The following is a 23928-nucleotide window of genomic DNA, read 5'->3' on the forward strand; positions in this document are numbered from 1 at the left end:
GTACAGTTAAAGAGTCACTTCCTTGTCTGAGTATATGGAATGTTTTGAGGAGATTTTCTGCAATGACTCCATGCATAGGAAGTCGGGAGATCTTTGTGGGGTAGCTCTGTTTTTTTATTATTCATCTTGCTTAAAATACAAGAAAAGTGGCCTCAATGTTCCTGAGACAGAGAAACCATTTATCTTTTCTTTTTCCCCTGCCATTCCTAGGATCACTTCAGGATGTCTGCCTCATGCCAGCAGTTATATCTGGCTCCCTCTTCCCATTTTTTTTTAATTTACAACTAGTTTTCAGTTAAAGTCATTGCTCTTGGTTACAGAAAAGAAATTTAAAATGAAATTATGCCAGTGTAGTAATTGTTTCACTCAGTGAAACATGGAAATTTTAATCTTATGTATGAGGTATTCTAATTAAATAGCTCAGCTTTTCAATTCCTGAATACTTTTGCATCAATGTGAGGAACTTTGAGGTGACCAGTCTACAGGATTCAACCCAACAAGTGTGGGAAGGAAAAAATCTTTGAAGACCCTCAAAACACTTCAGAAATACCCCCCTTTTTTTGCCTTTTTAGTACATATATTTCAAACAAAGCCAGGTAAACCAACTGTTTTACTAACAGTAATGGTAAAGCACTGTCTTAAGGCTATAGTAAAACCAGCTGTATAGCATGGAAACATAAAGCAAAATATGTCATTAGATGTTTCACTCCAATTATCTTGTAGTGGTTCCTTTCTTCTTTTAGTGAACGAATTTCTCTCATTCCCCATTTTATTTCTGTAAGGAAATTATAGTTGTAATCTTTGTAAGATTATATTTGTTAGAAATTATTGTTGTAAGAAATTGTTGCTGTAGTCTCTGAGATTATTTGCAGTATTAATCTTGTTTCAGGCACTGTGTGCCTGGTAACAGCAAAACATGATTATGAATATTTCAAACTAAACCAAATCCACATTGAGACATGTATTTTCAAATGTGCTGTGATCACTGCTCATTATCCAGTTTAGGCACACAAAGTTTGGCTTTGTGGTGCCTTCAGTTCTGCTTCTTCTTTCACTTCCACCCTCCTTTCCACTTCCAAATAATAAACACAAAAATAAGATCCAGACTACCGAAGATCTCAAATTAGGATGATAGGTAGAGTTGGTAACAGACTCAGAATGCTGTGTTAGTGCTTAACCTCAGGGTGTGGATATCCTAGCTCATCTTCAGCATTTCTTCACTTCTGGAAAGGAATGAATTATAGCTGATATTTCGCACTAGAGTGAAACCACTCATCTTTGAAAATTCCACCTTTGCCACCTAGTTTGCTTTCCAAAATCAATAAAATAGTGTGCTATACCCTAATGGGGAAGAGCTTGAGGCAATGTAGTAAACTGCAATAAAAGGAGGCAGCTGGCAGTTTATCATGCCTGCCGTGATGGGAGGCTCTGCTTGAACTATGGCTGGATAACCTTAAATGTGCATGGAAAATGTAATCTCACCTTTTGAACTCGAAATCATAGTCCACCAAAAGGAAGCAAGTATCTTGGAAAATCTGTCATGAAAATTATATTTTTAAATAAAAAATGAAATTTAAGTTTTGTAATTTGTCATAAAGTTTATGGTTTTGAGGAATTTCCTTTTTTAGGCTCAAGAGAGCAGTAAATTTTACTCTGCTGTTCTGCTCCATGCTCATTCTTGCTGAAGTACCAAGTTCTTAATTAGGCTGAGGGCATTGTGAGGCAAGTAAGCTTCTATCATGTTTCATCTGGAGTTATTTTTGTGTCTATTTGTAAAATTCAAAATATGTACGGAAACAAGAGATAGCAATTTCAGCATCCTTCTGTGCCCAAGCTTGTTTAAAGATTAAGTTGGCAAAGCAGAGCAAGTTGGATATTGTTTGGACCTAGTAGCTTTGATTTCAAATGTAATGGCTTCAGCCTGATTTTCCAGGGAAGAGCTTTGCCCATTTATTTACAGCTGTAAAGTTTGAATCTGCAGCTCCTTGGCATTTATAGATGGGAGGTTAGAACTTTTTTTTTACTTCATTGCTTTTTAAATCTGAGCCAGGATAAATAGGTGTAATCACAAATTCTGCTCACATAATGCCGTGGCAGTGTTGACATGGAAATTGTTCCTAAAATAAGTAACAAATATTCCTCATATTGAAGACATTACTGCTGCAATATGATTGTTAATGCAGTCTAAACAATCTCTAGACAAACTCTTTGATGTCCAGTGGCATACTAAATGTGCCAGGTATGTATTCCCAAGTACAAATTCATGGAAAGAAAAGTTTTGAGATCTCTGCCTTCACGGTGATGTTTAATGACAAAGCAAAAGCAAAACTAGCAATAGATAAAAGTAACAGTTGATTAATGCAAAGCAAAAATAACAGAACAATATTTATGATGTAGATTTGCACTGAGCCTACGTGTGTTTTCTCATTACAAGGTGTGTGTTTCTTTACATGAACAAATCTTGACATGAAAAATATTGGGAAAAAAATGTGGAAAGTTAATCAGAACATAAATGTACTCCATGCATTTGGAAGAAGACAGATAACACTGCCAGTAATGATCCATGGTTGTTTCTGTTTTCAAAATATCTAGAATAGCTTTAGACACACATAAAAAAATTCTTTCATATGCTTCTAATTAAATATTTAAATTTTAAATCTTACACTTTCTTTTAATTCTCTGATATGCCCTACACTTAGAGGGCTGAACAAACTAGTTTTTTTCCTAGATAAGAGTCAGCTTTCCCTGACTAAAATTGTCCTACTGTTGGATGCAGTGATACAAGAGCAAAGTTTTCAGTCAAACAACTTTTGTGTAATTGTCTCTGCTGGATACAACACTGGCTCAGTTGCACTTAGTAGTCATAACATATGAATTAAAAATTAGTATGCAAAAATTCTAAATGCAGGTAAATTTTGAACCAGTGAAAGAATGAATAGATGTTTTTTCCTGCCTGATTTTCTAAGAAATTTGTCGCAATATTTTTTCTCATACTCCATCTATTCTGCTGGGTGATCAGCACAATTTGATCATCAGAACTGTAAATTAGCTCTGCTGTTAATATGATGCCAGTTTTTGGGGAGAAGCCTCCCAGTAAATTGCAGTGAAGGTTACCTCCAGTTTCTTGTTTCAAAACCACCCATCAACTGTCAAATTTAGTTTGGGGAAAATATAGAATAAAATCAGACTTCAAAAGGTATTGGGCTTTCCTCTGGACTTTACATCCTACCTGGCCAATTTGAAAACATATTTTATATGTCTGGAAGATTGAGATTAATCCCTATTGCTCTGTCACTAATATACTATGTGTCAGCATCCTGTAGCTGCAGGTTCTGAAAATCCCTGGTATGTAAAGTAAAGGTGGACTCATTGCTTTATAAATAATTCTGCTTTCAGATTTAAAAGTTTTTCCTAATTTCCATTAGGGTTTGATAGCACACAAACATGCAGTTAAAGTCTATATAGTTATTGGATTTGTTATGTTCAGTTCTAGTTTAAAATGCAAACAGTATGACTGATGTGATATCTTCAGTCACAACACCTGGCTTATGAAGCAAAGCCAAGCCCAGTGAGAGCTGGCCTGGACTGACTCCACTAAAATCAACAGAGAGACTCCCACTGTCTTCAGTGAGCAAAGAATCATAACTTACCTAAATTAGCAAACTAATAAAATGCTCATATATTTCAAAAACCCAGTGTTTGTTACTCATGTACCAGCCTTCCTCAACAGATCTGGAAAAGATTGGAAGTACTGTGCTAGCAGTGGGGGATTTTTTCCTTTAGATGAAGAAATCTAGGTTGTGCAACCTGTCACAGAATTATCAGGTATAATATACAGTCTCTGCCCATGCAGTCTGTGGTATATAGATTTCATAAATAAATGCCTCAATCCTTTTTATCTCAAACTTAATTGGTTGAGGAAGTACAGTTTATTCTTCATTTAAAATTAGTGTTACTGTCACATCACACTACTGAGTAGCTCTTTTGCTCCATCTCAGAACTTGTTGTTAATATAGGCTCTTCATTTATTACTAATAAATCTCTAGAGAAAGTATTTATGTGCAAGCAACACAGGTATAAGTCCTAATTAGAATAAAAAGTATTTTAACACAAGAATTGTAAAAAATACAAGCACCAGAATCCTTATTAATTTCTAAACAAAAAATAACACATATTGGCCCTAATCCCTTGCCCCTCTGCAAACCAGACCCTTTTGCCATGAATGGGACATTAAAAACCAGCAACTACTGTTACACATTTGACTACTCTTTACATACCAGCAATAATAAAAGGGAGAATGGAAGAAAAAATGTGCTAGTGTTTAATTCTATCTTTTTTTGTAAGCAGTATCTTTAATTATGTAGAGCAGTAAATGGAACAAAGTAGTCTGAGCTATTTTGAGAGCACAAGTTTCCTCAGTGTTTAAAAATTTGGCTTCTGGACAATTGTGCTGATAGTTCTGTAAAACTGCTTTTTTGGCAGCTAGGCAATGGTTGCAGTGTGTCTGCATTTGTTTTTTAATCACAGTGTCATAGCCACATTTTTCCAGTCTAGTGAAGCAAGAACAGGCATACAGATTTAATTTGTTTCTGACTCCAGAGGAGTTTTTTGCTGGCTAAATGTATTTACTATTGTGCTGCTCTCAGCCCCAAGAGTTCCCTGAACAAAGGACAGCGTTCCGCTCCCCAGTTGTAAATTCACTTTTAGACCTTCATCACACACAGAGGTTTCCCAAAGAACTGGGGCAGGGAGTGGCTGTTTGAAGTCTTGCACCTATTTGCCTCTAAAAACACAGATCTCATCTGTTGCTGTGTGCCACATGCTCACCAGGTGACTGCCTTGCCTGAAGAAATGAGTTACTACAGAGCAGCTCTCTTTTTTTAAAAGGGACCGATAAAAATTCAACAGGCTAAACGTACTAACAACCTGTATAATGTAATGCTGATTTATATGTGCTTCCTTGAAGACCCACAATTGCACACAGAACTATTGCAGTTCTGTAGGTGCATTAAATCAAGATTTCCATAGCAGAAATCCAAATTTCTATGGGGTATTTCAAAACATCTGTACGAAAGATATATGTTTTAATATTACAGGATTGCTCATAAGGGATGAGAAATTTAATTTGTGTCTCAGCACATTGCAGAAGACCTTGAGGTTTTTATATTTCAAATTAATACTAGTAATGAATAGTGTTATAGCTGGTCTTGTGTTTTCCTGGCATGGCATTTTTACCATCATACTTAAAATACAGGATTTGAATGAGGTGGTACTCACTTCTGAGCCCAGATAGCAAATTCTGTTTGTGAAGCATAAAGGAAATATTTGACAGTCAATAGTGTACTCAAAATGTATCAAATACCTGGGAAAACATAGAATTTTCAAGCTTCACATGGAAATTTTTTTTTGTATGGCCAAATTTTATTGTCATTGCCATCCATTTACAGTATATGGTACCAAAACAATAAGGTTTACTCTGATGTGCAAGTATCAGCACATAGAATAGCTTTGCTGAAATTTTGAGGGTTTTTTGTCAGTTTTGCTACTGTGATTTTTAAATATTGTTGGTAATTAAGAAGAACTTGCATTTCATTAGACTTATGTGTCTCCTGGTCTCCACTGTAGTGAGTTACTGCCAAAGGAACTTTCAAGCAACAAAAGGTTCTATAGATGTATTCATGCTGTTAGATTATTTTAATTTTAAAAATTTAATATACTTCAAGAAAAACAGAATATAAAATCAGAAAAATTTATATAGATTAAAAGTATGGTTATAAAACTAGAAAACTCAATGCATGTATTTCACAGGAATAAATATTAAACATTGAAAAGATGTTTATCTTCTGGAAATTTTAACCTGCCTGTTTTCTTAAAAGTTGCACTAGCTTAATTTAGTTGCCCTAAAATCAAAAAAACTTGGGCAAGTATGTAATCTAGTTCACCCAGAGAACTGTAAACTTTATGCAAATTAATTTGTTTCCAGTCTGGTTTACTGTGATTGCATTGTCACATATCAGCAGACAAGCTACATGTGATTTCAATTAATCAGCAGGTAGAGGACACAGTATATGTGCAGTGACATGAAAATTTCTGTGGGGTAACTTACCTTTGAATTGATTGATAAGGTGTCTAGCTCTAAGTTCTTAATTTTTCCTGCTTGGATACTTAAACAGAGACAGTGAAATTCCGTCCCAACTTTGCCCTCCCTCCAGGCACCACAACCCTTGGTTTTGTAAAATCTCTGTGTAGTTTTGGTCTTGTAAATTATGAGGCTGTATCAGGATGCCTCAACACTGTGCAAAAGGGCAATTATATTCCTCAATCTGTAAATATTTTTAAAGGAAATTCTTCTTGTCTGGAGGACATGGGTCTTCCTTGCACCAAAAGATACTTTTGTGAAAAGCCTGAAGTAATTCTTTACAGCAAGAAAAAGTTTATTTGAACAACTGACAAATAGAAATATGTCCAAAGGTTATGACCACCAATAGCAAAGGCAAATTCAAAGGGTGACACAGTGTGTCTTTAGAGTGTTTATGCATTTAGCTGATAGCATTTCTCTGTATAATACCCACAAAGACATGGCTGAGAAAAAGGGGAAGTCATATAGATAGCATCCTCATCATAAGCTCCATATTAAGTAAGAGATATGTCTTTAATTGAGAAAAGATGATACTTTCTTGGATCTGTCACTGAAATGATTACTCAAATCTGTAGTTTGTCAGGATCAACATGCTCTTTCTCATTCCCATCAGAAGTGGTAATTGGAAACTTTCAGTAAGAAAGAGCATATTAATCTCTAGTCAGATAAATCCAGTTTGCCACCACTTATTTCATATCTCATGTAGAGGAAGATGTGGTGATGCTTTGTTTTCTCAGATCTCTTTTTTTTTAACAGAACCACAGCCAACATAATCTATTTTAGAACTGGCTCAGGGTAGCAGTAATTTCTCATCTGAGCTGTACTCCCTCAAATTATAGATTTGGGGTTTCAAGACAGTACTATTACCAGTCATTTCTTAAAGTGTTTGGAGAACCTTACCTTGAAAGAGGTAAAAACAGGCCACAAACCTTCATCTAAACTCTAAACAACCGAAAAGTGATTTACAGTTCTGCCACTGAGTGTTTCACTGCTTGGTCATGCTAAACATAGTCATTCTGCACAATACATTCTTTCGGGATTTGACAAAACAGTCTGGATAAAATAGAGACTGTCCCATGCCTGGGCAGAAATTTTGGCCCAAAGCATATTTTTCTGGAGGTCAAGAGATGTTTAAAAACTTGTTTATTATGTTCAGATATCCCTCTTTATTTCTAGTAGAAATTATGCCATGAGAAAAGCCCATTATTTAAAATTAAGTCACTAGAAACACCAAACAGCTGGAATCATTCCAGTACAAAATAATCCATCTTCTCTGTGAATTTTTCCCCTGCTTTTTTTATGGCCACACAGCAATACACAGCTGCCTCTAGACTTCCTCAAAAATGCTGAGGAACTTTCCCTTTGTATCAAACTGCTCCATTATTCCCATTAGTGTGGGAGGCACTTTTCATCCTTTTTGTCTGCAGATGTGAAATGCGTTTATGGTCACCTCTTGTACATGCTTTGTCACATGACAAGGCATTTTAAAAGTACAAAAATGTGGAATACAATCTCATATAGCCGCTTTATATGAACATAGTAATGAATGAGAAAATCTAAGAGTATTTTCATACTGTATTCCTGACTGCAAAGCATTCATTTGGTATAATTGATACTTCAAGAATAATCTCATTTTTAAACCATTTTTCCAAGTTTCTATTCAAAAATCTTACTTTCCCTGTGTTTGTTGAATTCCCACATATTGCTGAGTCCAGTGACACAATTGAAAGTCAATGGATGTTCTCTAGTAAAATATTCAGGAATAGTGGTAGAGAACACCTCATTGTGGTCCCATCTACAGGGCAGTAGGTTTTAATGCACTTGCTACTTGACAAAGGGTCTGTTCTCATCACTTCATCAATTACAAATTCCATGCTGCAGGCAGTGCTAAAACTGATCTTCTTTTGAGCATTTAAAGCAGGCAGGAGAAGGTTGGCCAATACCTTTCATTTTGTCCAAAATGCATTAGGCTGCTTCTGAATATTAGCTTAATGATCTAGAATGGCAAAAATTCTAATGGATCAGAGCATGCAAGATGCTCTTGAGCAAGATAGTAAAATGTTCTTACATGTCTCATCAGGTCTGTTTTTTCTCTTACTGGAGCAATTCCTGAAGACAGGCACTTATATTTGCTTTGGATCTTTCATCTTTTCAATTTATGCATAACAAACAAATAACTAGATGAAGGATAGCTCACCTGAAGTTACTTAATATTTCATATTATCATTAATCTGTACATATAACACATCTTTTCACCAGCAAAGAGGCAAGCATCTCTCAAAACCAGCTTCATCTGTAGGCAGGTGTCAGGAGATGCTTTCAAGGTCGTTTCCCTGCCTGTCTGAGAAAACAACAACTGAGCTGTAATGTGGCATGAAAAATGAGAAGCCATTTCAGAATGGGAAAATTTGCAAAGAACTAAATATTTTTTATTTCTCCCTGCCTATTTTGAAGCCTATATATATAGTAATAATGTTTAGTTAAATATAAAGATTTATAGAGAAATGTCCATGAGGAATTGTACTTAAGTATAACTAAACTATAAACTTGTGAAATTGCAGGGGTAAAGACTATTGCCAGTACATCATAAAGGTGAATCTGAGACTGTAATTACAAGCAAAGCAGAGCCATCCTGAGAGTTCCCATAGAAATGTTGTTTTGCAGTAGATATCCTTAAAGTGTGCTGCTTTCAATTGTCATGGATGCTTTGGCTCACCAGCTAGTGAGTGCCATCCCAAAGAGCATTTCTGCTACTGCTGCATGTTCATTAAAAGAGATGCTTCAAAAGCTGAAGAGAAGACAGACTCAAATTAAGAAAACTAAAATCCAATCAGATCTTTTAAAGGCAAGTTCCCTTTCCAGCCTGTTTGGAAAGTAGCTAGCTGATGAGTCAATTTACAGGTCTCAGATACACGATAGATTTCTGAGAAACAAGTAGCTAACAGATCTGCAGTTTTTTCTAGTATCACTATAGCTTGAAATGTCCATTCTTTGGAAGGAACTAAAAGGTCTTCTCTTAAATTTTGCTCTTACATCCATAAACTACTCAGTTCCAGTACATCTATGCACAGTGACCAAAGGTGTAATATGGAATCATGCTTTGTTTAAGATGCATATTAAGCTTAACATGAACATTCTGACTTGAGTAGGTTATACCAAGTCCCTTCTTCTCCTGAAAAGCAGTGTTCCTTTGGCCTTCATCTAGATTTTCAGGAAAGAAATTATAGGCTGTGACAGTGCAAGACATCCCTCTGCACAAACTAGTCAGAATCATAGTAGTAATTTCAACTTTCCTGGACAAAGTGGCAAACCTGCATATTTAAGGAAGTATGAAAATATTGTTCCCTCTCATTTTTAGGCTCCTACATAGGTAAACATTTCTGAAGTCACAGCTGTACTTTTTCAGTGTGACTGTCACAGCAAATGCTGTTATTGAAGGTATAATACGCCGTTACGTCTATGCAGCTCATATTGTTTGTAGATATGCAAGATTAAGCAGCTGTATAAAGTTATCTAATGGTGTGTGAAATCCTCTGGAATAAAGACCTGTATTAATTAGACAAAAAATGATGCAACTACCTTAAGTGAAGGCATTTTTACCTTGCATTTCTATTTTAATATCTTCTATTTTGGTCTGTTTATGTTGTATTTTTTTTATTAGAGGACAACAACGGATGGTCTCTGCAATTTGATAAACATTATACAAAGGACAAATACAATAAACTGAAATCTCTGTATGCATTTCAGACAAAGACACCTGAGTGCTGTAAGTAAATTACAGATATTATTTTATTAATGATGATTCCTAGAAAGAAATACAGAGCAAATATATTCTTAGCAGGAAATTTAGTGCTGGTGCTGTTTCATTTATAGTTAAAAAGCATATCTCAAATGAATGGATGCTAATTTGAAGCTAATTTCAGTTCCATTAAGCATGATTCATTTTCTGCAAGAAAAGTGTCAAATGTATTTTAATTAGCATATGCCAATTAGGAGGACAATATAAATGTTTATCTAAATATGCTGATGCTGCTGGAGAGACCATAGAACTGGCATATATTTCAGAGTGAAATGAAGGCAACATTGCTCCCAATTCATTTCTTTGTACATCAAATGAAATTTGCAAACCCCCTCCACTTACACAGGTCTTTGCACAGACTTTTTGATTCTGCTGTCTCCTCTGATGAGCAAAGACTTCCTGACCCAATTTTGACCTATTTTCACCCATAGAAATTGTGCTCCTTCTAGTAATAAGATTGCTGAATAATCTAAAGCAGTCCTGCAAAAATTGCATTCCAGATTCCTGTATGTCATGCCTAAGGTTCAAGAGCTTTTACAAGCTCTTTCACAGAGGTAATATAATTTTTTGTGTCCTTTCATATTTATTGTTAGATTCCTCCAAGGTCTAAATCAATTTTGTAAAAACATGTGCCTTAATTGTGTTTAAAAGAGCCTGCTATGTCTGTCTTTGCTCTCGTTGTTCTTTTATACTGTATTTCTTTTCTCCACATCCCATCACACCTCATATGCCACATTTTGCCCCGACTGTGCTTCTGTTCTCCTGCAGTGGCTGGTGATGTGCCAGCAGAGTGTACCTGCCAAGGCCTGGAGGTTTTCTGTGATGCTGCCAAACTACGTTCTGTCCCATCAGTCTCTTCAAACATAACCATAATGTAAGTAGAGAAGTAACTTGGTCTCTTGCTCTGTTCAGGTTTGACTGTCAATCCTACAACTTTTTCACAACTACAGCCTTATAATTATAATCTGCTGATGATTGGGAATCACTGTGTCTCTCTGTTGACAAGTACTTAAATATTTTAAGTACAGGTTTTCCTTACATAAAAGGGGAGAAAAGAAACTAAGGAACCAAAAACTCTGTGAACCGATCATTTCATATTTGTAACAGTGACTTGAGGTACAGTTTCAGGATATCTAAGGAAATCTACAAAAGAAATGCTTCCTTTCAAGACAAAATGCTTAGAACCTGTTTCTTATTCTATGATCCTGCCAATATTCCTAGGCTGTGTTCCTGTCAATAAAGTCAATAGCCTTGAACTTGGTGGAACTCCCTGCTGGAGCAAATCTATTTAGTTCTCATTTGATGTTTCTGAATATGGTGTTATTTAAAAGGATTTAATTGGTCTGACTCATCATGCAGATATGTATGTGTAAGCCAAACTCTTTTTGAAGATATCAGAATATGGTTGATGTGCTCTTGATTTGCACATTGCGGTTTGAGAAGCAGTTTTAGGTGTGGTGAGCAGGGAGCAGCATCCCATGGCCTTACCTGAGGATGTCCCTCATAGATCTGGTCATGGATCTTTCCTTTTGGTCCCAACCTGTGTTCACATGTGGCTGAAGTTCTCCTTGTTGGGTCCACATTCAAATACTGCAACACTTCATAACAAAAACTAATGTGGAATGTCAAGCATCTATTTAAACTGGCTTCTGGCTCAGGGTCGAAAAAGAGTTCAAAAATACTGACCCAGTTCTAGCTGTAGAAAAAGCAGTGAGTTGGTTCAGCTGGCTTTCAGGCTAAATTCTCTTCTAATTAAACCACATCCTGAAGGAATTTTATTCTTGATAGGTCACTTGAGTGTCCCCAATGGAGATGGCACATAAGGACACATGAACTGGGAAATACACTCTATATGCATTTGAGGTTTGAAATAAATCTGTAGTTTATATTCAAATCTTTTTCATTCTTAGCTTTAACTATTATTTTGCCAGTTTTTCCTGGGGATGTGGAAATTTTTTTTATTATTATAATGTATTTTTTCTTACTGTTTAAGTAGATACAAGCATACAGAAGAACAGAATTAACATGTTCAGATGGTTTCATGTTGCTTTTGTTGTTTGGCAGAGTGAGAGCTGCCCTTATTAAATAACAAAAGCGCTGTAGGAACTGGCACAGTAATTTTACTGTATGCATTCATTCCTACAGGTCTCTTCAGAGGAATCTGCTAAGGAAACTTTCTGCTGATGTTTTCAAGAAATACCAAGATCTTAAAAATCTGTAAGGGAGTGCTATAACATAAAATACATATCTAGTGTCTTAAATATTCATTCTTTCCTTCCCCCCATATGTACACACCTGGAGCTTAACATTTAAGTACCAAAAGTCTGGTTTGTCTCACCTTTTGATACCTCATGTGTACCCTGTTTGGCTCAGATACCTTGATTTGACATCTGTCTTTTTGCAAAACTATAATTTCTGCATATTCAATGGTCTGTGTTTATAGACTGGTTTATACCAGAAAAATACTAAATTTTAATTTTGTGTGAAGGATGCTACATTTATAATAAACATAATATGCCAAATCGAATTAAAGTAAGTAAATTGATGTATTCTGGCAAAAAAGTTTGGAAACTCAAACTTCCTATTATCATGGAAAGCTCATTCCCATGGCACATGGTTTTTCTCCTAATTATGTCTGGTAGTGATTTGATAATGCTCAACAAGTCAAATTATTATGGCAATATAATACTGTGTTATGTTTTCCAGCATGTAATATACATGCTGTTCAAAAATCATAGCCTTTAACAAGTTTTCTTTATATAGAAGTAGCGAAATAAAAATTAAATGCAGAAGTCTAGAGCAGGGCTTCTGTGTAACCTATTCAAAGTGTTCTTTCATGGGAACTGTGCTACACTGCAGCACCATCTTGTGTTCTGAAAGTTAAGTCCCATTTTGTCCCTTAAATTCCTGAATGGTAAGTTTTCACTAAAATAAATAAATCCATATCTACCTATATATGTATAAAAAATTTATTCTAATATCAGCATCACACCCTTCTGATGGATAACTTCACATTTTCCAAAAGATCTTGAGCAGTGTTTGGCAGAAACCCATTTTGTAAAAATCTATGTCCAATTTCTTACTGCTTTCCACCAGAAATGCATCTAGATGCTTCATTAGGTGGAATTTGATTTAAAGGACTTAGGTTTAAATATTATTAGGAGAATAATGTTATAATGCATTAAAATTATCCATAATTTTAAAAAAATAGTATCTTCAGTTAACAGGAGATTAATAAAATTTGCTGATAATTTTAAATATATTATCTTACAAATGCAGTATTTTGAGAATTCTCTGGTACCACAAAAAAAAAAAATTATTCTAATCTTACATTTACCTTGCAAAATTTTGGTTGCAGCAGAAATCTAGGCAAACACATAGAGGTGAGCACTGCAAGGTTAGGACCTAATCTAGGAGGTTGCAAACCACCACTCCACTGTTTGTCTTTGGCAAAGCAAGCATCCATTGGAATGATTTTTATGATTTTGCTCTTTGTGTGAATTTCTTTAAAAACAGCCTTGCAATCTTTCCAGCTATAGCTGTGAAATGGTTATTGTCAAATTCAAGATGTAACAAATATAATGTCTGATTTTAAAGTATCAAATGTGCATTCAGTTTAGCTGATATATTTCAGTTGGTTACTGATATTTGCTTTAACTTTGCTTGTTTAGAGAATAAATTGTTTGGGTTTGTATCTTCTTAGGTATCTTCAGAATAATAAAATCAGAGCCGTATCTGAACGTGCTTTCAAAGGTTTATACAACTTGACAAAACTGTAAGTATTGCTTTTTTGGGATACTGAAGTAGAAAGCAGCAGGCAGAGCTCTGAGAGTTTCTCTATACCTGATTTCATATTAGGAACTTGCAAAGTGGTCCAAAACTGTAATCCAATGAATGAATTGAGAAAGCAAAGACAGAATAAGAGGCCTCTGTGCAAGTTTATCTGGCAGGACAGTACTTTGAAAACACAAGCCAGCTCCATACTTCTTCAATCCTATTCCCCAAATCCTCAGAATGGAAGAAGGAGACAGTATGGTAGTTACCCTGCAGAAAGCCAAAGAGAATGAAGAAAGAGTAAAATGAAAGCGAGAGTTTGTGGTGGATGAAAATTCTTTAACACGGTGTTTTGGCTTACAAAAACAATTCAAAGTAGCCAGTATAGGTGATGAAAGGAACACTTTTTTCTTTATTTTGCAGCAACTTGTTGAAAGGTGTTTCTAACTTTTAAGGGAAATGCTCAGTGAAAGATACAACACATCAATTGCACTGTTTGGTTCAGAACTTTTACCGCAATGTTTTCAGAATGAAAGTTTTCCAAAGCTGTACCTCTTATTGTTTCCATCACACAAGTGTGGCTGATTATCTGTTATTACAGCTGCTGTTATTATCTTCCCAGACCATTTATAGTACCCCTCCCCATTCGTTTTCAGCTTTTCTTTTTCCATTATTCTGGTATCTACATTTATGACTAATATCCTTAACAAAGACTGAATGGGATCCTGGAAACTTTCATGGAACAAATCACTCCACAGAAGGAAACTGGAAAGGGTCTAAAATATGACACCATGAAAATATTTAGCTGGCTGTGCTTTCTTATAGATAAGACAAAGTGCTGTACATAATTGATCTTAAAATCCTCACTAGAGAGCATCCTGCCTTGTTCTCAAACAATGGCATGAAAATTATCAACGTAAAAAAATTATTAAAAAATAGAAGTATTCTGGTAAATTATCAAGGAAGAACAATCTTAAAACTCATTTTCATGTGTTTGCTGCTAAACAATCATTCCATTCATTCATCTTTGGTTTTCTTGTTTTAGGTACCTGAGCAACAATAAGATAACAAATTTGGAGCCTTTTGTCTTTGCAGACCTTCACAGACTTGAATGGCTGTATGTTGCTTTCTTATTTGTATATTTATTTACTCAATAAATAATGAATTAAAGTATATATAATATTTTTATTGCTTTCATTTTTATGCATAGCATTACTTTAAACTACCTAATAACTAAGGAGCTCCTGTTACACTGTGCAAGGTAAAAATGCAATTGGCTTTGGTGAGAGCAGAAAATAGTTCTTGAACCTTAATGGCTTCAATTATTGATGACTTTTAACAATGGTAAACAATGTTTATTAGGAATTGCTTGTTACAAATTAATATATTAAATAACCTGGGTACAATAAAACAGTAGACAGATATATTTTTTAGGCAGGTCTTTTCCTGTAAATAGTGCTTAGAATGTCCAGACAAAATTACTGTCATAACCTGAAATACTAGCTTATTACTGCTTTTTGGAGAGATTTTGATGAAGTTATCAAAAGTAAGTAAATACTATGTCTTACATTCTTCTGCATGTTTGGGACTGTTGGATTGCCACAGAATACTGTTAGGTTGTGCTACTTTGTTTTTACAGAGAATCCATTCAAGGTGTCTTGATCAAAGGATTTAAAAGGCTCAAAGGAAAACACTTATTTCTAAGTTGAAAGAAATTATTTTCTCTAAGCTACTTCTTTTTTATTACATTTTTCTGAAAGGAAATTAGTATATTAACCCATCACAGAATAGTGTGTTAATTTTTATAAGTAGTTTGACTGGACTCTTGAAGAAATTCACTACAAAGCTTGTTACCTTTTATTATCTCTTAAATTGAAGACTGAAGTCAATTATCAATCTGACACTATTTTGCTGTAATTTATAGGATAATTGAAAACAACAGGATAAATCGGATCTATCCATTAACATTCTATGGACTCAAATCCCTTATTCTTCTGTAAGTATGAAACAAGATAAAAAAGGTTTTATTTAAAAGAACAGACTAGGAAGGGCATATGCATATAAAAACCTTTTTACACCGACTGTGCTTGCTCACCCCAGAGTGCTGGCAGTACACCTGCAGCTTTCCCTTACCCCAGGCAAAATGTGCTGGAGTGGAAGGATTTTGGCAGCAGTGGACACACAGTGTCTGGAAAAGTATAGTGAGAAGGGGGAGAAAAGTGACAAAAGGTGTCACTGAAAGGGCAGGGTCGAGGCAGCTGTAGCACTGGATTCCAGGGGTCCTCCAGAGCCCTCTTTGTGGTGGATGAAAATAAAGGAGCTTTCACAACTGTAAGGATTCTTGTTTATTATTATACATAACTGTATATTCCTCATTTGATATGATGTTTTCAGTCATACGTGTCAGAAAAGAGAAGAGGTCCCATAGTCACTGCCCCTGGTGGCACCCTGACCCCACTCCCCAAGACCCCGTCTAAGATTTGCCACTGCCATCTCCAGCCAGAAAGATGAGGGACCCTCTTCCCCTGCATGCCAGAGGGAAACCTCCCTCCACATCCCACTTCCTCCATCACCCACAGAAGTTACATGTTCTGACTGAATTTGTGTTGGATTTATACATTTCATTTTTAATAGCAGTGAAGTGGAGTGAACATCTTTCCTTTACCTGGGCATTAGCAAGCTAAGGATGAACTACTGCTGCGCAGAATGCCACAGGGAAAATATGTGGAAGTTGAAGAAAGTAATACTACTTTCAAAACTATTCAAGATTGGGGTTTTTTTCAGAAGTTAATAAGAGACATGAATATTTTCTACAATGTAACTGTGCAAATATAACCAGCTGTACTATTCCTCTTTTTTTTTCTTAGAGAGATGATGAATAATTCTCTTGCTCGTTTGCCTGATAAACCTCTGTGCCAATACATGCCAAGATTAAACTGGCTGTAAGTCTACCTTATTTCACTGGAAAAATATTATCTTTTTGTCTTTGTATGGCAGTTCCACACCACTTTTTCTTATGGGGTGCTGGATCTTGCAGAGTGCCTGCTGAGTCACTGCAGGGCTGATGGCCTGAAGTCATCAGTTAAGTGTGCAGAAGTATTACATGTCTGCCTCCCACTCTCTTCTGTGTAGTCAAATTCTGGTAATATTTTTCTTCAATTACCTTAGAATAAGTGTCTGAGTTTATTTTCAATGATTGATGGTGTTCTTTTATATCCCAGAGACCTGGAAGGCAACCATATCCATCATGTGAAAAATGCCACTTTCATGTCCTGCAGCACTCTAACTGTACTGTAAGTAATTGGATATGCTAGCTAGCCAGAAGGAGATGTGCTTATACTGAACAGTCAAGTGATTCATTACAGCTAATATAAACGTTTTCTGAGTGTTATGGTTATTTATTTCTTGAGGATATTAAATTAAAATGTTTTTTGAAGTGAGAACTACAGAGAATATCCACTCTTTCTACTTTACAGCAAAGTTCAGCATTGAAATATATAACAAGACTTCACTGAAGAGATTTTGGTTGATACTAATATTTATAAATCTTCATTATAACCTTTGTATTGGGGTTAAAGATCTCATAATGAGAAACAGCAAACATACAAAATACACAGCTTGTTGCTCATTTTGATTGGCTGGTGGGCTGACTGGCTCGTCAATTTTAGAATTTTCTCCAAAATTTGTTCAGTGATGATGTAACCATCTTCAGAAAATCCCTTCGACTTTTTGATAGATCAGTAGGCTCCATGGTAGTGTCACTTTCAATTTTTAACTCTTCTGCAGTACCCATGTTCTTGGCTTTCTAATCTCAGTGGCAGATGAAATAAGGGTGAATGAAAAATTGCACAAGCATGTACCTGTGTTTGAGACATGATTAAGTCACAAGCCTTCCAGCCCACTTAATCTTCCTCCTGCCCTCAGTCCATTTGCACCAGCTTTCCATGGGTTTACGTGTGTGTATATATATATATATGCAGAAGTACATGCATATATAGGCTAAAAAAAGTTATTTGCCAAATTATAAAATGGCAAACTTCTAGATGCAAATATCTTATTAACTGAATTGAGCAAATATTTGAAGATGCAGAGAACAGAGAACTTTTAAAGTTCATAAAACCTTATATTCAAAATTAAGTAGACACCAAGAAGAAGCAACATGAGTTTGTTTTATTTTTTCAGGGTGATGAGACGTAATAAAATCAGCTCCCTAAATGAAAACAGCTTTTCTTCTCTCCAGATGTTAGATGAATTGTGAGTAGATTTCTTCTCTTATTTGTACCAGTCACACAGTTTTGTGATTTATATTAGAAATATAATTCATCATAAATTCTCTTTCATATAACATGCTCTGGAGATGGCATCCTTCCTTAGGGTTTTTTAAAGATATATTGAACAGGAAAGAAATAATCAATAAAATACATCATCTGTGTCAATCATATTGGGGCTTTTCTCACACTTTGTTCCCTGAATATAATAATATCAATTATTCTTGTATCACTACAATTTAGGTGCATGTGTGCCTTCAGTGTCTTTTAGACAAGTTTGACAGTTTTGGTTGGACTGTTATTCTTCTGTTATTAGGATTTCTGCACAGAGAAAGTAAGATAAAAGGTAGAAATAAATGCAGTTTAACCCATATGGAAACATTCCCATCATGAAACAATATGTTTAATTAATTTGTAAGCTTCTACAAACCAAATTAATGGCATTTTACTTTCTTTTTGATGAAAATAAAATAACAATAAATTATGTATCTAATGGTGTATCTGAACTAATGAGACAAAGCAAGAACTGATAGATCTATCTTCCCACCTTGTTTTAACATCATTCTTTTATAGTCCAGATTCTGATAACCTATAGAATAAATAATATTCTATTTGACAAATAAAATTGTGCATATTGAAACTGCAAAACTATTCAGTAAAATTACTGTGTGTAGTAAGAACTTACTGTAACCTGTGTGTTTCTGCAGAGATTTGGCTAGCAACAAGATTGAATCACTTCCTCCATATATATTTAAGGAACTAAAGGAGCTTTCACAACTGTAAGGATTCTTGTTTATTATTATACATAACTGTATATTCCTCATTTGATATGATGTTTTCAGTCATATGTGTCAGAAAAGAGAAGAGCACACTTGTTTGCATCCATCATTTAAGCTCTGCCTAAAAAACACACCAAAAGCAATTTTATACAGCATTTTGTCCAGAATAATTTTGTCAAAGATGTGCGTTTTCATGTCCCAAAAGACAGCATGTTCAAATTCTACCTTTTTCTAGATCTTGTTAATCCATACAAGATGAGCTATGTTAGCTATATCATACGAAATTAATAATTTCATGGGAAAACTTAACATGATATCAGGATATAACAGGATTTAACTTTAAGAGTAGATTGACTTTATTTTTAGAACAAGCTGTAAGGAATGTGGCCAAAGTTATTTTTGTTGTGTTTACAGGAACCTTTCTTACAACCCCATCAAGAAAATACAAATAGACCAGTTTGATTTTCTAATTAAACTCAAATCCCTGTAAGTATCAAGTTTTTATATTTTAGCTATATTTTCTTTGCTATTTTGCACATCTCCCTCCATATGACATGATCCAGAATATGTTTTGTAAGAAAATGCCCCTGAAGAGTTTAGGGGGAGTTTTGCAGGTGCACTAACACAGCAGCTCTAACTTGAATTCTGCCAGCAGAGTTCCTCCTAAAACTCTGAGATAATGCAGCAACTATCTTTCAAATCTGAAATTACCCTGCAGTAGATTTAAGTACCTCCTCACTGGTCACTTCACCTCTGAAGTATTGGTTCTTTTCAGACATCACTTCAAAATCATAGAATGGTTTGTTTTGGCAGTAACCCTTAGAAGTCCTCTAGTTCAATTCCCTGCAATGAGCAGGGACATCTTTAACTAGGTGAGGTTGCTCAAAGCTCTGTCCAGCCTGACCAGGAATGTTCCTAGGCATGGGGAATCTACCACCTTTCCAGACCACCTACTGCAGTTTTTCACCACCTATTCATAAAGAATTTTTTCCTAATATCTAGTCTAAATCTACCATTTTTTTAGTTTAAAACCACTACCCCTTGTCCTATTGCAGCCGTCCCTACTAAATATGTTTGTGATTAAAAACCTGATGTTTTCTTGGACAGCAGTGCAGTAGGAGTTTATGATTTGACCTGATATGATTATGTGTGAGTTATAGCTAGCAGTACACATACCTTTTTTGATCAGACCAGCTTCCTCACAGTGACTGGAGCCCCCTGGCCAAATTCAACTAAATTTGGTAAAAGGCTAATGAACTGAAAATACTAATATAAGTGTTATGAAAATAAGTAGCTGAGCACAGAAAATAATAACCAATTGCCCCCCTAACAGTCAAGCTACAGCATGATTTTATCATTTTATCTATTATTTAACACCAAAGAACTCATACAACTTAGCGATCATGGCCTTCCACCTGTTTTAGTTAAAAAAAAACCTGTTAATTCTTGAGATATATCAACAGGCAACTGTATTTTGGGCATTTGTAGAACACTAGTTCCCTCTTTATCTGTTTGAAATAGTAGAAATAGTTGGGGAAAGCATTCCCTCGGATTCATTGCAGCACTCAAATAAAAGTGGCACAATTCCATGTTGGGGCTTTCTCATGTCTGCCAGCAAAACTGCCCACCAATCCACATGAACTGACCATTTTGCCTAAATGAATTCAGAACTCACAGGAATATTGCATTCAAATATTTGAACAATAAATCCAAATAAGGCTCCCCACAAGAAGAACCAAAGACCCCTGACCAGGTGCACATCTAACCAGAGAAAGGGAGGGACTGGAACAGTACAGAACCTGAAGTTCTAAAAGAACATCTTACAGAGTTAAATTTTATTGATCTAGCACTGCAGGGGGAAAATTATTACTGCTTTCATATATATAGGTATAAAATTTAAAATAAGGAATCCCAGCTGTGTGTCACAAAAAAGCCAGCATTTTTTCTCACATGCTGAGTTCTGTGCCCCAGCTTCCTGCTGGTTTTGACATAATGAAGAGACTGAGTTTTTGGGTTGGTTTGTTTGTCCAGTAAAGCACTCCCTGGGATAAAAGAGAGAAGAGAAAAAAGAAAAATATTACTACTAGAACAAGTTATTATTTCCCCAAAAATGATGAAAGAACCTCAGTAGAATAGTACTTTGAATGGGCGACATATTAATCAGACATTCATCAATTTTGATGACTGAGAGCAGCACTAAGAGTTTTCTTCATGAATCTGGAAGAGCAGTGAGTTTATTAAAATTATTTGCAATTCCTTTGTGTTCCACTCCAGATTTTATGAAGACTTTCTGATCAGGTTTCAAAGGGTTGACAGATTAGATGCAATAAAGTTTTTCTCTAGTTTCCTATAATCATAAAATCACAACAAAATGCTCATAAAATTTGGGTTTTTGCTACTGAGTTTCTATGGCCTTTTACTGAGAATGTGTTTTTACAGCAGCTTGGAGGGCATTGAAATTGCAAACATCCAGAGGAGAATGTTCAGTCCCCTGAGAAACCTTTCCCACATGTAAGTAGATTATTTTAGAAAGTTTGCTTCCTTTGGCCTGAATTTTACAATTACAGAATACCGAATAATTGAAAACAAAGGTGTATGAAAAGCAGCACATGAGCAGTTGCCAAATTTTGACTATTTTTTATTCACTTTTCTTCCTTCAGAATATGTTTTCTGAGTAGTTACTAGATAATTTTGATATTCTGACAGCCAATTCTAGAACGGTCTCTCATCTGTCTCTCACAACCAGATATTTTAAGAAATTCCAGTACTGTGGGTATGCTCCTCACGTGCGCAGCTGCAAACCCAACACTGATGGGATCTCCTCCCTCGAGAATCTTTTAGCTAGCATCATACAGAGAGTGTTTGTCTGGGTTGTATCTGCCATTACCTGCTTTGGAAACATTTTTGTTATCTGCATGAGGCCTTACATCAGATCGGAGAACAAGCTGCATGCCATCTCCATAATGTCTCTCTGCTGTGAGTACTCCATATCTAGAATACCTTTTTAATCTGCTTGTAGCGTGTGTGATATTTGTTATTATAGTACAGTGATGTATTTCCAGCATTGGATTAACTCTGTTTCATGATGTTGCAAATGAAAACACAAAATGCTGTGGCTTACATACCAAGAGGTCTCATTAAATGCTGCCTTTGGCACCTGGGACATTCCAAAGGTTTCATGTTTGATTTTCATGCTATAGGAATTCTGTCAAATTCCCACTTTCTTCAGCAAGAAGAAATAAAATTCCAGTGTTTGAAATGCCCAAAAACCTATATTTTACTATGCATTTCTCAGTAAGTAGTGACTTCTGCACGTAATTGTTGTGTTCAAATATTCTATTCTTTGCACAAACAAAAGGTTGTTTATGCAAATATAGAAAATTAATCTACCCTAGCTCCCCAATATTAGGAATTAGGGGGATGTTTTTTATTTTATTCCTGAAAGCACAAGAAGTTAATGGATTAACTACTTGGCAATACAACCACTACAGTCCTGAGTCTTTCAATACAGGAGAGTCTACAAGACTTGCACAAATGCAATTAGATGCATTTTGACAGGTAGTTGTCAGCAGTGCATAAAATTATTGCAACATTTCTAAATACAGCATGACGGTGATTTTGAAACTTTGTGTTTCCCATAAAACAATCTGAATACTATGCAAAATTTTTAGCAAAATACCCATGAAGCTTTCAGTTCTGTATTGACAGGTCATCTCCCCTTACTAGTCTTAGGAGACTATGCACATGAGTCTTGAACCAGCATAAGGTGGAAAAAATAAACTTCAAATCCAGCAGAGATGGCCCACTCAAAGAAAATTATCTTAAGCCAAATGTTAATAAATAAATAAATAAGGACTAATAAAAAAGGGTTGCAAGAATATTTCTATAAATAAAAATGTGTATTTTTCTATTTGCAAAACAATTTTACCAGAGCTTTAAAAAATGGAAACAAGTATGAAACGTGGACTGTCAGACCAAATGAAAAGGAAAACAAAAATAGGAAAAAGTAATATGATTATTTAATTACTAAGTAATTACTATAATTAAGTAATTATAATTACTTAATTGTAATTCATAGTGCTATTCCAGATGTAATATTGATTTTATATCTATGTAATATTGATTTTATATCTAATATCTATTTTATATCTATGTAGTAGCTTACTTGTAAATAGCTATTTACATATTTATTTATGTGAGTGTGTGTGTCTGTTTTCCAAGATACATATACAGAGAGAATGGGAAATTCAGATGTGTAAATAATGATGTTAAGCACTGTGCCCACAGGTGCTGACTGTCTGATGGGAATATATTTATTTGTGATTGGAGCTTTTGATCTTAAATATCGTGGAGAATACAACAAGCACGCTCAGTTGTGGATGGACAGTATTCACTGTCAATTGGTTGGATCGCTGGCTATTCTGTCTACAGAGGTGTCAGTCTTACTCTTGACTTATCTGACTTTGGAAAAATACATCTGCATAGTTTATCCTTTTAGGTGTCTGAAGCCCAGAAAAGGCAGGACAATTTCCATTTTGGTTCTTATCTGGATAATTGGATTTGCTGTTGCTTTTATCCCACTGAGCAATAAGGAATTTTTCAGGAACTACTATGGCACCAATGGCGTCTGTTTTCCTCTTCACTCAGAACAATCAGAAAGTTCAGGAAGTCAGATTTATTCTGTTGTCATTTTCTTAGGTAAGTTGCTTTTCTTCTTTATGTATTACTAGAGCTGCTAAACCAAGTTTTCAAACAATTAAGATAGCTGTGATGTTCACACCTCCTTGGATTTAGATGCTCCAGCAAGCATTTAAAGACCATTTCCAATATAAATGCTTTACTGTAATAGATGTGTACCTACTTATCTTAAAATGCATGAAGGAATGAGAAAGTAGAAAGAAGTTATTGACCATTATGTTCTTGAATTAATAGACTATGTTAGGGAAGTAGAGCAATGGTAAGGCCAGAGAAGAACTACTTCGTTTTCATCATATGGCAGTGTTTTGCCAGGTATCAGTGAATAAAATGAATACCTGAGTAGAAACAAAAACTCAGTCTTCAGATGAGGACAGACTCAGATTTTCTGGCCACTTAATTCCATGGCACTAGCAGTTTAGATGAAATATTCTTCTTTATTACCCAGAGTGCAAATAGGTGATGTAGAGTTGC

The 23928-nt window shown here is 35.3% G+C and overlaps 1 protein-coding gene across 4 annotated transcripts in view; it reads left to right on the top strand.

Annotated features, from left to right (window-relative positions):
- The window catches only part of RXFP1 (relaxin family peptide receptor 1), a 48815-nt gene that overhangs the window by 20484 nt on the left and 4403 nt on the right, over positions 1–23928 (top strand). For 3 of the 4 annotated variants that reach the window (XM_039700241.1, XM_039700242.1, XM_039700239.1), the window contains exons 3-16: positions 9801–9905; positions 10707–10812; positions 12084–12155; positions 13642–13713; positions 14758–14829; positions 15637–15708; positions 16580–16654; positions 16934–17005; positions 17895–17966; positions 18688–18759; positions 19174–19245; positions 21199–21270; positions 21506–21735; positions 23047–23457. In XM_039700241.1, coding sequence (XP_039556175.1) covers positions 9801–9905; positions 10707–10812; positions 12084–12155; positions 13642–13713; positions 14758–14829; positions 15637–15708; positions 16580–16654; positions 16934–17005; positions 17895–17966; positions 18688–18759; positions 19174–19245; positions 21199–21270; positions 21506–21735; positions 23047–23457 — 1575 coding nt within the window. The remainder of the gene's footprint in view (positions 1–9800; positions 9906–10706; positions 10813–12083; positions 12156–13641; positions 13714–14757; positions 14830–15636; positions 15709–16579; positions 16655–16933; positions 17006–17894; positions 17967–18687; positions 18760–19173; positions 19246–21198; positions 21271–21505; positions 21736–23046; positions 23458–23928) is intronic. The other variant, XM_039700240.1, reaches the window with a different exon arrangement.

This window comes from Passer montanus, unplaced genomic scaffold (assembly GCF_014805655.1).
Source record: "Passer montanus isolate IOZ18808 unplaced genomic scaffold, ASM1480565v1 scaffold14, whole genome shotgun sequence".
In the NCBI taxonomy this organism is placed as follows: domain Eukaryota; kingdom Metazoa; phylum Chordata; class Aves; order Passeriformes; family Passeridae; genus Passer; species Passer montanus.